The sequence below is a fragment of the Eublepharis macularius genome, chromosome 2, assembly GCF_028583425.1.
Source record: "Eublepharis macularius isolate TG4126 chromosome 2, MPM_Emac_v1.0, whole genome shotgun sequence".
Classification (NCBI taxonomy): Eukaryota; Metazoa; Chordata; class Lepidosauria; order Squamata; family Eublepharidae; genus Eublepharis; species Eublepharis macularius.
In genome coordinates, this window is record NC_072791.1 from 31,437,733 (window position 1) to 31,454,562 (window position 16,830).

The window sequence follows — 16,830 nt, forward strand, 5'->3', positions numbered from 1 at the left end:
ATCCTAACTTTGCTTCACCTCAGTAAAGCAGGAGTAGCTTTTAGAAAACCCAGATGAATCCATTTGGAAACAGTAGCCCTCACCACAGGAGGATGCTTGGCTTGGAACTGCCCCACATTTTGTGGCATGACAGCCATTTTGCCATCTCCCATGGCAACCATTTTGTGGGGGGACCTACTACCCTTTCTCAAAATTCTAACTACTGAATTTAGAGCCCTTGGTGTAGAGATTGAGAGACCCAGCTTCAAATCCTGTCTCAGCAATGAATCTCACTGGTGATCTTGAGCTAGCCATTATTTCTTAGCTTTAGCTTACCTTATGGGGTTATGGGGACAAAATGAGCCATGAATGGCTGACTAAGCTCCTTGGAGAATGGATAAATAAAAGTAGACAGATCAACCCCAGGCCATTTCCCTCCAGAAATCTACATTTTTTGTAGCTGACTTATGGGATCCTGTCACATTAGTCAACCAATAGGCCAATTCTGTCCTGGATGCCAAAGGTATCTCTCTGATTCACATTGTATAGTCTGCTTAATGCAGCTATGAGGCTGGTGATAGCTGGTAGACCAAGGAACTAGAACTCTTAGATGGCTTGGCCCCTCATATTTTTGGGACCATCTCTGTCCCCTTGCTTTGTGCATCTGAACAGGGCCTTCTCCAGGTGCCACCCTGCAAGTGGACAAAATTAACAACTGCCTGTACACACACATTCTCTTTAGTTGCCCCCACCTTAAAAAATGGCCTGCCTGAGGGGGTCAGGAAAGCTCCCACTCTCCTGGCTTTCCACAAACTATGCAAAACTGATTTATTTGGGATGGCTTTTTTACACAGGTAATAGGGCTGTGCTGTAAGGAGATGGTTCAGAGAGATGCTTTTGTTAAAGCGATGGAGACTGTAGACCATACTACTGTTTACTGTCTGTTGCTGTAAGCTTGCTCTGACCAGGTAGCTTCTACAACCATTAACTTTATGTCAAATCGCTTAAGTTTTGTTCCATATTGTTTCAGCTCTGTATCATATTTCTGCTTGTTTGCAAATTTTTGCAATCCATTTTCTATTGTATTGTTTATTCAATGTCCGTTGATCATAGTTACTTACACTATGTATTCCTTCTTGAGTCACAGTAAGAAAGGCAGACTATAAATAATGTAAATTAAAAAATAAAATAGATGATGTGTCTCTTCCAGGACTCTGAGCTATCCTTTTCTTGCTTTATCATGTTCATAACTCAGAGATGTAACAATCATGGGTGTTCTGCAAATAAAATTGGTACTATATCCAACCCATATTATATTCAGGTGCCTTTCATACTGGGACTTTAAAGCGTTTCAGTACCTGCTCCATGTCCCATATTTGCAAGGGTTTCACACTTGAAAGGTAGTCATGGAACACAGTACTGCTCTTTGTGGCATCCCTGATTTTTCTCCCTGGGGACATACTGCAATGTTATTTTTGAAGCCACTGCCAAGTCACGGCTGGCCCGATTTTATGTCAGTGTGAACATTTTTGTCCCCTTTTTGCTTCTCTCCCTCCCTCCTCCTTTTCCTCGGGAGCTGATTGGTCTGTGTGGAATTAACCACTCCCACCCTTCTCAGCTCTCTGAACTCCTTGTCCGCCATTTTTATCAGTAAAGTGAGGTAAGGGTCATAAGGCTGCTTCTCCATTGGCTTCCTTCCTCCCAGGTTTGCATGCACTCTCTTATTTTTTTTTCAGAGCCAGGAACCATTCTTAACCTTGCTGCTTATTCCCTACTGGCTTTAAAAGTCAGGAAAGGGTTAAATGGCTGCTTTTCCCTCCCTCCCTCTAGGGTATACAGTACACACATTCTCTCTTTTTTTTAAAAGCCAGGAATGGTTTGTAAGGTTGCTGTGTTGTAATATTACTGCCTTTTCCTCCTGGCTTTAAAAGCCAGGAAAGGGTTAAATGGCTGCTTTTTTCCTTCCTCCAGGTAAGCTTTTTAAAAAAGTCTTTTTGCACAGCAGTTTGCAAAACAAAGCGGCAAGGAAGCTGCGGGGAGCGGATGAACCAGCAGCATTTTAACCCTTTCCTGGCTTCCCTGTAAAAAAAATGAGAATGGAACAAGCAGGAAAATACATGTTTTCCCCCAGAACTCCACCACTAATTGCCTCTCCAGTGGGCCTGAGGCAGCCCAATCAGCAAATACAGGTAGGGGATGGGTTCCAACATTGCAACATTACTACGCTTGCTCAAAATTGAAAAAAAAAAGAGTGATGTGAATTGCAAAGCCCCGAAAGCCTGAAACTGCACCGAAGCTTCAAAGCCAGTCTAAAATGAAGAACCCAAATTGAAACTGCCTCGGACAGGGTGGAACGTAGGGGTGCCATGTCAAAGCCTTTGTGATGAGGCCAAATGCTCATAAATGGTGGCTTAAATGATAAGTGTGAAAGGGGCCTCAGTAACTTGATGTAAAAGAGGCAGCACCTGCCCTTACACAAAGCAGAAAAATGTTCTAGCCTCATTCTTTCCCACTTGGTGAAATTGTTTTCTTAAAGCTGGTACATTTTGACTCCCTGTACTTTACAGCCTTTTGAATGAAATAATTATAGGATTTAGGTTGTGTGAAAAAACAGATAGAATAGGAAGAAAGCACACCAATTGACACGAGAGGAAATTATGTTTACACTGAAGGACCACTTTGGTTTGAGTTACAGAAGGTGTTTGCTGGCACTGTTCTTTACATTACTGATTATCTGGGAGGAAAAAAAAACACTTTTTTTTTTAAATGAAAGATGAATTCCTCAAGGGGAAAATAAGTTCACATACTGTGCTGGCCTGATACAGATCACCAAAAGGCACATTAAAATATCTATGCTCAGAAGAAATGTTGGACTGGATCCTACCGATTTTGCCACATGCTTTCACCCCCTCTTCACTACAGCCCCTGTACCAGGCCACTTTGCATAATGATTAGATGTTTTCTACATGGGGTGGTATCTTTCTCATACGGAATTATTCCCCTTAACCAAATCAATAGCACAACAAATGCCCCCAAACTAGCTGCAAAAACAATGAGTTGGATCCGGATTAAATTTTCCAGTGGCAGAATGGAACTTTCCTGCCTCCCACTGCAACGCACTGATCTCTACAAAATGCTGTTCTTGGGGAAGGTTGCCCAACTGCAGGAGGGGCCTGAAGATCTCCTGGAATTACAACTGCTTTCCAGACAACAGAGATCAGTTCCCCTAAAGAAAATGGCTCCTGTAGAGGGTCTTCCTGGCTCCTATGGAGGCTCTTCCTTCAGTGAAGGAGCTACTTCCACTGGAGGAGGCCTTCTCAGGTGGGAGGAAGGCTTCTAAAACTGCGTTACTTCCCTTGACTTCAATGGACTTAGAAAGGTGCTAACTTAACTTGCTAAGAAGAGTGAAAGGATACAATCCTGTCTTTTTTGTGCATTCTTTTGTACTGGAGGACGAGCACAAACAGATGCTTCTGTGCTTAAATGGGGCCTATTTGTCTTTTTAAAATCTATCTGGAAGACCTGTTGTGTAAAGAAATAGCAATGCACATATCTATTTCCAGCTTTGTCTTTGGGCCTCTTTCATGCCTTAGGGTTGCAGCTACATGACAATACAAATGGATGATTTGGGGTGGTGGGGACAGGTGTGCCAGCAGCACACCAGGCATGATGTCACTTCCAGCAAAAAAAAAACTCCCCAAAGTGATGTTTTGATGTGGTGAGCAGTGCTCCCTTGAGCACAGCCCCAATGGCATGATGTCACTTCCAGTTTTCCACCGGAAGTGACATCACACACCAGCACACCTCCTCCATTTCTTTTCATTTTTCTCCTGCCAGCATTAGAAATGCCAGCAGCGAACAGGAGAAAGCAGTGGGAGGTGCCTTCAGATGAAAACAGCAGCAGACTAATGTGCCTCTTGCTAAATCACAAAGCTGCTGTAAAGTTACCATCTAGTCTGGCTGCTGTTGAAAAACGCACTAAAGTAACATTCTGAGGAAAATTACGATTCAAAACTATGTGCAAATGTGCTCCCAACATTATGAGCTAGTATTGAAAATATATAGCGGAAAATATTAAAGGCATAAAAGTTCACAAATATGCTTTTCAAAGATAAGGCGGAAGAAAGAACAAAATACTGATTTGTACATAAGTGAATTAACATTCATTAGTGCATTGGCAGAATTAGTCCATAAACGAGGAAAACTATAGAGAGGAGGCATCTGCCTATTCTGTCAACAAAATTGCCATTCTGCAAATTTAAGTGCAGTTATAAGTCAACAGAAGAGAATCTTGTTGTCCTACTTAAGAGAATTTTCAGATAACATTGATACTTTTACCTCTGTCCTGAATCAGTTCTTAAAAACTGCCCAGTAAGGACAAAGAAAGCACATGAAGGCAACAGATTGGGAGTAACGTCATCTGGACTGTGAATAACAACAGAATAAACTGAGTGCCACGCTTGCAGTTGTATAGACAATTTCCTTTTATCAGCTGCAATCAAAATGATGATTGTTTGTGTGTGTGGTGGGGAGAGAAACATCACAACTCTAAAACTGATTCTTTCTCATAAGAATCACAGAATCTTTTGGTTGTTTTTGCGTAACAAGACACACCAAGAAGGAATGTGTCTGTTGTCTCAACAAAGAACCACCACTTGCAATTCTCTTTCAGAAACACAACTGGAATTTACTTACGTATAGCCATGGGCAAGAAAGATGTGCTGAGGTACTCTATGATATCTTTATGCAGAAATGGTGGGAACGTGGCTAAAGTGGAAATCATTGTATACGGCAAAGTACTCAAGATGTCATCACTGAGAAAAGGTAGCAAACATGTGGTTGTGTAAAAAATTGACTGTCCAAGATCTGTCAAAAGTACAAAAATAAAGAATATGAATGCCTAATAATATCACAAGCTACATCACAACTATTTGCTCGTCCTTGGAAAATCACTGTCCCTATTTTTTCCCTGTTACTGCCTTCTGGGAACATGCTGTTAAAACTTGTTTAATATAAATTGCTAGCACTTTTAGTCTTTAGGATTCAGTTCCCTCCCCAGTGTCTCTAGTTAAACTTCTGAGTGGGTGGTTGAATGTATCTTGTCCTTAGGGTATATAAAGGTAAAACACATGGGCAAGGAGGCACCAATCAGGACAAAGTCTGACAGTACATATATAGATATAGTTTGAATTCTTAGCAACATATTACAGGATGATTCTGGTTTTGAAATATATATTTAACCAAAGGAACAAACACTCTCCTGGCTTTCAAATCAGCAGGAAATAAGGTTGCCAGCTTCCAGGTGGTGGCTGGAGATGTCCTGGATTTACAACTTATTTCCAGGTTACAGAGATCAGTTCCCCTGGAGAAAATGGCTGCTGAGGCCCCTCCCCTCTACAAACCCTGCCCTCTCCAGGCTCCACCCCCCAAATCTCCAGGAATTTCCCAACCCAAACCTGGCAACCCTAGAACAGGTAACAGCTCAGTAAATGAATACAGTTTACCAAGATTAAGTACAGCCATCAGTAACTGGTGATAGTGGGGTGAAACCAAGACTGGACATTCTCAGCATCAGAACTGATGAGTTATTATTGTGTCCCGATTTTCCTCTGTGATATGTCGGAAGGGCATTTACCTTATGAAGTAGATTCAGTCAAGATCAGTGATGATCAACAGAATATTTTTTGGAAAACAAAAGGAACCATGACAAGGAAAGCCAAAGGCAATTCCACCAGTTGCCCTGACCTGAACAAAGTGAAAAAAGGGCTGCCGGGAGTTCACAGAAGCCGTATTGCAGGTAATAGATGAACACAAATCCCATAGATAAATGCCTTACACAACAAGATATTAAAAGATTTTGTAAATCTGTTCGACAAACACCATATACTTTAAAACACAATGGCTTGTCTCCTACCACTTCCCTCTGCAAAGGTTCATGCCTTCCTCAGCTTAAGAGTCTTCCTCGAACTTAGGAAGTTCTTCTGCTGGAGGAAAAGGCTGGAGGAAGGCTTCACACTTTGCTGAGTGGAATGATTGTGGGCCCACGCACATGAGTGCCATCATGTTTTGTATGCTTCGGGGGTGGGGGGCACAATTCAGCTGATGTTAAGTAATAGATGAATTGTTGCATATGTTAGTCTACCATCACTGCTTTGTTTTTATACTTACACAATACCATTTTCTTCATTGTTTAATCATACTATGTTTCATACTTTATGCCTTATCCAAATTGCTGCAATCCTATATTGATTTGCATTGATTTAGACTGTGTAATCTGCCTTGAGTCTCAGTGAGAAAGGCAGACTATAATCAATTAATCGATCAATCACTGATCGATTGAAAGACTTTTTTTACTGTGCCTTTCCATCATATTTTTGCATCAAAAAAATTACAAGAAATTAAAAATGGGACAGCAGAATGCTTGGTTGGTGTTGATTTACCAGATTTAGATGGGGTTAAACTTTCAGTGCTTAATCGAGTTTAGAGCTATGGGGTGCTCCTGGACCCAGTGTTGCTAATGGATAAGCAAGTCATTTGTTTTTGCAAGGATTGCTTTCTTTCCATTAAATGGTCACTTATCTAGATCCTGCCTGCCTGGCTACACTGATCCACACCACTCTTACTCTAGACTGGACTACTATAACATGCTGTCTGTGGAGCTCCCTTGAGAGATGTTTCAGAAACTCCAGTTGGTGCAGAATGCTCCGCTCTGGTGTTAGCCCCTTGGTACACATAACTTCAGCGCAGCAGCAACTGTACGGGATCCCTGTTGGCTTCTGGACCCATTCAAAGGGCTGGTTATTACCTACAAAGACCTTCACAACCTAGATTCTCATATTTATCAAACCACATCTCCCTGTATACTCTCTTGTATCATTTATGCTCTTCAGAGAGCCTCCTCCTTAAGCTTTCTCCCCCTTAAGACTGTCTGCACAGCCACAGTTAAAATCATGGACCTTTTCCGTGGTGTGCATAGTCCTTTGGAACGGCCTGCCAGAACAGGTGAGAAAGGTACCATCCCTTGCTACATTTAAGAAGGCATGTAAAGCAGTCCTCTTCCAGAAAGCAGTTGGTGGAGGAAGAAGTTTTCCAGATTTGGCTGTGAGTCTGCTGATCCTGTGTGTTTTAATTCTTGGGTGTGTTAACTCAGAATGTTTTTAAATTGGTTAATTGTGTGTTTTTAATTTTGTTAATTTATGCTTTTACATCTTAGCTGCTACATTGTTCGCTGCATTGAGTCCAAGAGATAAGGCAGGACTGAAATTTTCAAATAAATAAAGACACATTCTCAGAGACAAAACAAATGCATAAAGCTGATAGGCAGATGTTGGTTCAGGATCTTCCCTCCAGTCTTGAAGGTCTTCATGCCTCTGTTGTTCCTTCAGGTTGTGTAAACCATGGGATTAGAGCTACCCTACCCCATGAACACATTTCTGAAATAGGCCACTACGATGTTCCTTCGTCCTTAAACCACAGAAATGGAACCAGAGGTGTTTTTAAACTTCCAAAACCAACTAATTGCTTTATTTACATTAGAGGGGGAAAGTCAGGTGAAGTCAGGGATGAAAATTTCTGAGGTAAAATTCAACATATATAACTATCTCTGAGGTAAAATTCAGAATGTGCACAGCCTTCAGTTCTTATGCTCTTCACTGTTACTTAAAGCTTGTGTTTTTAGGCTTGGTTCCCTTGTTTTCCCCCAAGCACTCTAGTACACTTTCTTTTAGTATTTTCTTTCTCTTCTGGAGTTAGGAATGCTGGTAGCCACTTTCTAGCACCCCAAACCCCTTCTCTTCAAACACTAGCAGGGCCGGATCGAGGGGGGAAGGGGGGGTAGCCTGCCCCCGGCACTGCCAAAGAGGGGGTGCCGGGTGTGGCTGCCAGCTGCCCGGGAGGCTAAGCGCAGGGTTGGGAGACCCTCGCCAGCCCTGCCGATGGGGCGGCTGGCTTGCCGCGCACGCAGGACCTCCCAGCCCTGCACTCAGCCACCAGCGCAGCAAGCCAGCTGCCCCAGCACATGCCCTTGCCACCGCCAGCTCCGCGGCTCACTGTGCCCTGGGGCAGCCGGCTTGCCACGTGGGTGCCACAGGGCAGTGGGGCACGCAAACCGCGCGGAGGGCCTCCTAGCCCTGTGCTCAGCCGGCTGCACGGCAAGCTGGCCACCCCAGCACCTGGTGGGCTGTGGAACTGGCGGCAGTGAGGGCGTACACTGGGGCACCTGGCTTGCTGCTCAGGTGGCTGAGCACAGGGCTGGGAGGTCCTGCGCGCATGGCAAGCCACCCAGCCGCCCCAGCGCACGCCTGCACCGCCGCCAGTTCCACGGCTCACCAGGCGCTGGAGCAGCTGGCTTGCCATGCAGGCAGGCATGCCTCCTGCCCCTGCATGATGATGTCACAAAAGTGACGTCATCATGCAGTTCCAGGAGTGCGCACGCGCTGTGTATGCGCGCGGAGCACCCGAGCAAAGTTTGCCCCAGGTACCCACGCGCCTAGGTCCGGCACTGAACACTAGTGCTTTCCTTCAGTCATGAACTGAATCTGAAGGTCTCCACAGGCAGTTTTCAACCATACCCGACCAGATGTGGTTCACTCTCCATAGCTACCTCCCTGTTTGACTGGTTAAGGAAAACTCTCCTCTCCTTAGAAAATCTACTGCTTTCTTTAGCCCATTTGGGAGTCTGCACCTCCATCCCAAACCTCCTCGCCAGGGCTTTTTTTCTGGGAAAAGAGGCGGTGGAACTAAGTGGTTTGTCTTCAGAGAAAATGGTCACATGGCTGGTAGTCCCGCCCCCTGATCTCCAGACAGAGGGAGGCTCCCTCTGTCTGGAGATCAGGGGGCGGGGCCACCAGCCATGTGACCATTTTCAAGAGGTTCCGGAACTCCGTTCCCCTGCGTTCCCCCTGAAAAAAAACCCTGCTCCTCGCCAACTCTTCCCAGTTCTCCTCTCAGTGGTAAACTGCCTTCCCTCAGAACTCCATCCACCAACTCTCCCCACTGGATCTCTCTTTATCTGCTTAGACTGAGCCAAGACCTTCCTCTCTCAGCTCAGGCTATCCAATCAGATGCCTTGGACTCACCTGCCACTCAAAGCTCTCTGATTCTGAGAGGGATTAACTCTTAACAGTCCAGAAAATGTGTGTGCGCAGCCCTTCCAGGCTTTCTTTAAATCATGCAGACCATTTCAGCTGCCAATTGTACAGTCAGTATGACAAAAATGCTTCTTTCTAATTTTATACCAACATAAATTTACTATCCAATCTTTGTGAAGCCTCTTTCTGAACAAGGATTAAATTATTATCCTAGCAATCTGCAAAGGACTCTAAATGCAGGAAACAGCAATGTTGATTACTGACTGTTGTAATTTTGGTAGTCATTGTTGTCCCAAATGTAGAAGCAGAGGCCTTCAACTTCATTAAGTATTGCTGCAGAGCACACAATTTATGGTTAAAACAGCAGTTCCTAACTCACATTCATGATGATCTGATGCACAACAATTATTAAAGGTATTTCATTAAATTTAAAATGCTTTCAAGATTTTTATTATGTTTACAGAATACTCCAAGTTACTAGCACTTGGACATGAATGCTACTGTTTCACCTCCCCATTGCAGCTTCCTCCCCGCCCCACTCCAACCTGTGTGGCTTTTTTGTCTGTGCAGGTGCCCCTTTCCTCAGCAGTGTCTTTTGGGGGACCATACAAGGCTACTGTGGGAGAAGGAAGGCAGAAGATCAATTTTCATCAGTGGAACAATAGCAGACAACAAACATTAAGAGTTTTCTTTACCCATCTTCTCTGAAAACTATATCCCAAAGGAATAGCAGTGTGGTAACCAAGAATATGTACATCTCAAATATGGTGCCCGGGGGGGGCGGGCATGGTGACCACCAATGTGTTTGCTGATGCCTGTTTCCTTCTGTCCTGAAAGGAAGTAGAGAGCCATTCCTGACTTTCCTCTATCCCATCACTGCAGGAATTTCTTCAGAACATTCCAGGAGGCATCAGCTTTGTGTCTGCCTAGAGCACTCATTCAAAACTATTTTCCTCCATCACAGGATGCTTGGCTTGGTACTTCCCAAATGTTGCTATTGGTCCCAATACCATGGCAGCCATTTTGTTTTCTTGACTATGCCTCCCACGGCAGCCATTTTTGGTGGTATTCAGTACCTGTTTTCCAATTCCAGAAGCACCCCCAGTTTTAACAAGGTTAGGACTCCTAAGGTTGACAATACATCAGACTATAAGCTCCCAGTTTTCTGTCTGATTGCTCAAAACATTTGCCCTTATTTTCCTAGCTCTTCCTCACCTTCACCCTAGCTCTGAAGCTACTGACAAAGAGCTTGACACCTCAGAGGTATACTGGAAATATAAGCCAACAGTGCATTGCTGTCAAAAGGGAGGAATATCAGCATTTAGAGTGGAGTGGTGATTGATCTTTCTTTGGGCTGCTTCACAGTCCAAATGGACCATACAGATTAAACCCCAAACGTCCATATCTTTTTAGACAAAATTGCTCCTCCATGGAGTCTCTTCATATAGTTGCCAATCATCAAGTGAAGAGAAATCAACTGATACACAAATTTGTGAGAATATAAGAACCATCCCATAGATAAGACTTCCAGAGGGGCTAGCAGAACAGGGGGGGGAAAGGCAGGAATCTGGGGATCTAGGGTAGGCCATGACTGAACCTGCAGATTACATCAGACAGACATTTAACTGAATTCCATTCTTAAAGTAGCCATCAATAAGTATAGATATGCATTCAGATATATACATCTTCATATTAATTAAATAGTTCATAACATTGTGTTGACCAGCCCTAGATCCCCCCTTTGCAGAATTTAGAGTGATGACAATTTACACTCATGTTTATGTTTTAACATTTATATAGCTTAGTGAAGATACAGTGTATAGATCCAATATACAAGACAGTGCTTATTTTATTTTTTGTTTGTTTTTATTTGTATTGTCAATTTTTTCCCAATCTGCCTTGATTCTCAGTGAGAAAAGCAGATTATAAATGAAACAAACACAGAAATGTAGATGTGGGCCAGTTTATATCCACGCCTTCCATTAACCCTCCACATTTCCCCAAGCATCAAATTGGCAGTAAAGATCCAAAGGTTCACTTACCATGTTGACCGTGTTGTAGCAATGGAACTAGATCCAGCAGAGTCACCAATGTCACGTATAGTCCTTGATAGTCCAATGATGGGTAGTCTGATAACTGAGCATCACGACTTTGCTGGCCGCGTTCAGTGGGAGCATCTCGCAGGACGCTGTAAAGGAGGGAGCGAGTAACAGTAGGGTTGATGGAACTGACCTGTGGTCTTAGAGATGGGGTGAGTGGGAATGGCACAGGAAAAAGACACATGGTCATGGGCACTGTCAAATTGGAGGCATCTTGATTCTCCTTCTTCCCTGTGCGGGACAAAATGCTGTTGGGGGGACAAAGAAAAAAAAGAGACAACAAAGACACAAAGAACAGCACATTACATTGAAATGACACTATAAAACAAATAATAAAACTCCAGATACATCCCACATGAGATGCAATCTTCACCAATACTAGTGCCATCTTGCAAAATCTAGCAACCATTCACTCCCATGCTTCGGAGAAAATACAATTCAGAATTGCTACTTGTGGGAAATTTCCATTGCATCTCATGTGTTATCTGGTTCATAAGGAGCAAAAATATAAAAAATGCATGTTTCAGTGCCATACCCATGTTTCACAGTTCAATGAGATTTGATGCAATTGCCACAGAAGGGGAAAAAAGGCAGAACAGCTTCAGAATTTAATTTTCTGAAATTTGATCTTTATTTTTTAAAAAAACCATCCTTGGGAAAAGAGGTTGAACATTGTCATTAGAAACAAAGGAGGAATTACTTGCAAAAAATAGGTGTGGCACTTGCAGAAACATGTTTTTAGCAAAGAATAAACATGTGTGTTTGTTAAGAGAGCCTTAAAAATCACATGTTTATTGCATCAAAAGAATGTCTGTATGTATTTTCATGATACTGTTTCACGACATTCCATCAGTATCATTTGAGATAATGAGATTTCAACAGGCACATGGATTTAGAAATAATATAATATTTCTAAAATGTTAGCTAAACTACGTTTGGAAAAGCTTTAAAAATAATATATAGTTGATGGGCTGCAGCGTATGTTTGTGAGCTAATGAGAATGGTGGTTTGTGTGTGCTTTTAATTTGGGGAAAGGAAACATCCTATTTTATGAATACAAACGCTTTTTTTAAAGTGGTCGCTTTTGAAATCTAAGGGCTAAGCAAGCATTACCCGTTATATAACTGCATATCAGACATGGGGCTTATCATACATTTCTAATGCTACTTACGTAACTTATTCAACAAACTCACTACAGACTAAAGGAGAAATAATTTAAAATAATTAAAAGGCTTGGTGGGAATCAAAAGGAAGGCTAAAGTCAATCAGATTTCTCTGCCTTCTGAATATCATTGCAAGCAAATGTTTCAAATTTCCTAAAATTACACTTTTTAAAAAAATGCTGTTGAAGCATCAAAACTATAGGGCACAATCCAGGAAAAACGTAGTATGTTTAAGACCCATTGATTTCAGAGGGAGAGTTAAGCATGCACAGTTGTACACAGACAGTTAAAGTTTTGCACAGAGTGAACTCAAATGGGTTTAGAGAAGTACTTAACTTTGGCTGTGTTGAGCATATTTCCCCCCCTAATTTATCACACAAGAGATATTACAGAATTGTCTTCTATACAAATAGTTACATCAATGTACCCAGTTTTCTGTGTGTGTTTCGCAAAGAAGAGGTTTTTGAAAGTGTGACCTGTTTGCCTGACACAATAGTTAATCTTTCCCCAAAGGCAGAGAGGAAGAGTTGCCAGCTCCCAGCAGGGGAATTCCTGGAGATTTAAGGGGTGCAGCCTACGGAGGGGAGGAACCTCAGCTGGGTATAATGCCATAGAGTCCAATTTCCAAGGCAGCTATTTTCTCCTGGGGAACTGATCTCTATTGCCTGGAAATGAGTTGTAATGCCAGGAGATCTCCAGCTACCATCTGGAAGTTGACAGTCCTACAGAGAAGTGACCATTCCATTGGCTTCCTCAGAAAGAATGAGGGGCAGATTCTGAACATTTGTTCCCGTTGCACGGGCCTTGCAACTTGTCTTGTCAATGACTAAGCAAAATACAACTGAATTGATAAAGGCGGAAATGCCCCAATGACTGTCTGCATGGGAGAGTTACAGGCTGACTTAAACAACTGCAGGGCAAGAGGCTCATTTCTATGCCAAACTGCACAGTTTAACAATTGCAGGCCTCTGCAGAGATAGTGAAGGCATTCTTGATTGGTCAAACACTCAGGTGCCATCTTTCAGTTTATAGATTATGGATACATGTAATCAGCACTACAAATCTTGTTGAAACAAACAGGAGCTGCACAAAATGCAGCACTGGGCTTGCCAGCCTCCAGGTGGTTGGAAAGAAGAAGGGGAAAATCCCTGCAGGAAGCAACAACACTCAATGTGCAAAATCTCTCTTATAATAATAAATATTTGATTTACAAAGTGCACGTGCCTCTTACTTCTTCAAACAGTGTTACAAATCCATTCATAACTACAATTCCTAAACATACAATAATCCGAAGACGGCGCAGTATACAAATGGACTTAGGTTTGGTAGAAACTCAGTCCAGCTCTAGTCCTTCAAATACTTCCTTTAGTTAGTTTGTTCATTCTTCTCATGCTGTTATTTCAATCCCAGGTTCTTCCAGGTAGGTGATACCGTTCTCAATGTAAAGGGGAAAGAAGGACCGCCACGCTCAATCTGGGGCCGGCTACGAACACAGATTTCGTGCCACCTTCTTCAGGAGCGTGTCACACTCCCCCTCCGAGGAACCATCACCACTTCATATCTCTCCCGTCCTGGACAATGGCTAGACCTGCGCTCTCTTGCGTAAGGTGTTTGATTGGTGGCACGAAATCTGTGTTCGTAGCCGGCCCTAGATTGAGCGTGGCGGTCCTTCTTTCCCCTTTACATTGAGAACGGTATCACCTACCTGGAAGAACCTGGGATTGAAACGACAGCATGAGAAGAATGAACAAACTAACTAAAGGAAGTATTTGAAGGACTAGAGCTGGACTGAGTTTCTACCAAACCTAAGTCCATTTGTATACTGCGCCGTCTTCGGATTATTGTATGTTTAGGAATTGTAGTTATGAATGGATTTGTAACACTGTTTGAAGAAGCAAGAGGCACGTGCACTTTGTAAATCAAATATTTATTATTATAAGAGAGATTTTGCACATTGAGTGTTGTTGCTTCCTGCAGGGATTTTTCCCTTCTTCTTTCCAACCGGTATTGTTGCAGGAACAGCCATTTTTGGGTTGCAGCCTCCAGGTGGTGGCTGGAGATTTCCTGGAATCACAACTGATCTCCAGGCCACGGAGATCAATTCACCTGAAGAAAATGGCTAATTTGGAGGGTGCGCTCTATGGAATTATACCATGCTGAGGTCCTTTTCCTCCCCAAACCCTGCCTTCTCCAAACTTCATCCCCCAAATCTTCAGGAATTTCCCAACTTGGAGTTGGCAACCCTAATTATTATATACCAAACTCTTAAAGTGCTCCCTACTCTGTTTATTGGGCCTTCTGTAGATTTCTAATTCCTTTTGTTCCTGTTACCCAATATCCAATCAAAGAAAATCATCTGCTGTTAAAACATGTATGAAATCAGGCCAATAAATCTCCTAAAATTCACTGCTGTCACCATGACTGTAAAATATAAACATTCAGGCAGCAGATTGTTCTGATTGTTTTTGTTCCAGCACTGCACTTTTGTTCCAGCTCAATTAAATTGCATCCTCCTTTGGCAACAAAACACGTTAGTCGTTGCTTTCAGGAAGCATAAGGAATTCAAGGAGCACTGGTTGTGGAACTGAAGCCTTAAGAGACTACATGTCCCAGCATGCAATTCTCCATCTTCACCTGGCTTGCCTTGCATCAAGATCAATGATTTCATCTCCTAAAGGACCCAAGATGCAGGTGTTAATTTTATGTCTTGCACGATGCTGTTCACAGGAAAAGCCATCCTGAATTTCATTGCCAGCTCAGTCATTTCTGTTTTAATGTGGTTTAATGTAAATTGGGCAGGGCAATGAAGAGCATGGCTGATAACATCCCTCATCCTTCCCTCAAACCTTGCCCAATAATGAAAGGATCTCAGGGTAGCACAGATGGCATGGACTCCAATGACTTGGAGCTCCAATCTCGCCATTCTCCACTATGGTGGAGCTCGAAGAGGGCAGGCAGAGCATAATGCCATACGGTCCATGGCTCTATGGCTTCACATGCTCAATGAGCTCCCTCCCCTCCAAAAGCTCCACCTTTCCAAAGCATCATCCCCAAATCTTCAGGAATTTTCTGATCCAGAATTGCCATCTTATGTATATGTAGTGAATCTATCTGTGGTGTGACCTTAGTGAGAATTCATATAAGAGTGTGCCGCTGTCTGTAAAGTGGGACATGTATGTGGGGTAAATCCATGGGTATTTGAGAACGCATCCAGGCATGGGGGTTTACCAGTGTGACAGGAGCACTGGGGAAAGAAGAGGGATAAAGGAATGACAGTGAAATCCTATGCAGAGTTAGACAGTGGGTGGAAATTAGAGGAACTGCATAAGATTGCAGGTGTAACGGTGCATTCCTAAAGCATGAACAAAGACGGGTGTAACTCTAGTTAGGACTGCACTGTCTGTCTTCCTCCTCCTCCTTCCTCCACCCTCTGCCACTGGAAGCTGCTGAAATTTCTGGTATATCCTAAATTCATTAAAGTCCAAGAGTTCTGACAACATTAGAGCCCTGAGAAGGAGAACACTAGGCTGCCTGCCCAATAGTCTCCCTGCCTGTGCTGACAGAGATGGCCTAAGAGGTAATGATGAGGAGCCCAAGGCTAGATGTCCTGGGCAAATTCAACATTCATGCCAGGACTGTCTTGTCAGGAGTGGCTCAGGATTTCATGGCCTCCATGACAGCCCTGGGCCTTTCTCGGGGAATAGCTGGTCCTACACATTGTGCAGGTCACACTCTTGATCTGGTATTTTTTTCTAGGTGAGAGGAATGTCATCTGAGAGTTGAGATATTGACCACATTTCCTTTGTCATGGACAGATCGCTATCTGCTTGGATTTAGACTTACAGGGACACAAGGAGTTCACAAGGGGGTTATAAAATGATCCACCCCTGGAGCCAGATGAATCCAAATGGCTTTCTGATGCCTCAGGGGGATTTTCCTACTGATATGGTCAGTGCTCCTGTAAATGCCCTGGCTGACCTCTAGAATAAGGAAGTGCTCCAAGCAGTGGACACAATAGCTCCCAGAGGCCCTTTCTCAAGTGTTAGATACCCAGTAGCCTTTTGGTGTACTTAGAGGCTGCAGGCATTGAAAAGACAAGGGAGACAGCTAGAGTACCAGTAGAGGAAGTTTCAGTGTGAATCCAATAAGGCTACCTAAACCTACCAGGAGAGGGGCTGGCTGGGTCCACGAGTTGGCTAATGACTCCTTGAGAGAGGGGGTGGTTGGCCCAGGCTACAGAAGCCTACCCTGATCTCCCAGAATCCAGGAGACCTCAATAACTATCGACTAGTTGCCCAAGTGGATGACCCACACCAGGAGATGGACAGAGGGAGTGCAACTCTGTTAATTCTCCCAGACCTCTCATCTGCTTTTGATACAATCAGTAATGGTATCCTTCTGAACCACTTTTCTGGCTTGGATTGAGAGGCACTGTTCTGTGGTAGTTCTGGTGGGCAGGAATCAGAAGGAGGTGCTGGGGGACTGCTGCTTGGCCTTTGG

General features: G+C 43.4%; 1 protein-coding gene across 3 annotated transcripts in view; it reads right to left on the reverse strand.

The window, feature by feature from the left end:
• UNC79 (unc-79 homolog, NALCN channel complex subunit) overlaps positions 1-16,830 on the reverse strand; it is a 145,572-nt gene that overhangs the window by 114,521 nt on the left and 14,221 nt on the right. For 2 of the 3 annotated variants that reach the window (XM_054972102.1, XM_054972101.1), the window contains exons 3-4: positions 11,111-11,415; positions 4,675-4,845 (exon numbers count right to left, since the gene is read on the reverse strand). In XM_054972102.1, coding sequence (XP_054828077.1) covers positions 4,675-4,845; positions 11,111-11,415 — 476 coding nt within the window. Of the gene's footprint in view, positions 1-4,674; positions 4,846-11,110; positions 11,416-16,830 lie in introns of those variants that run through there. The other variant, XM_054972103.1, reaches the window with a different exon arrangement.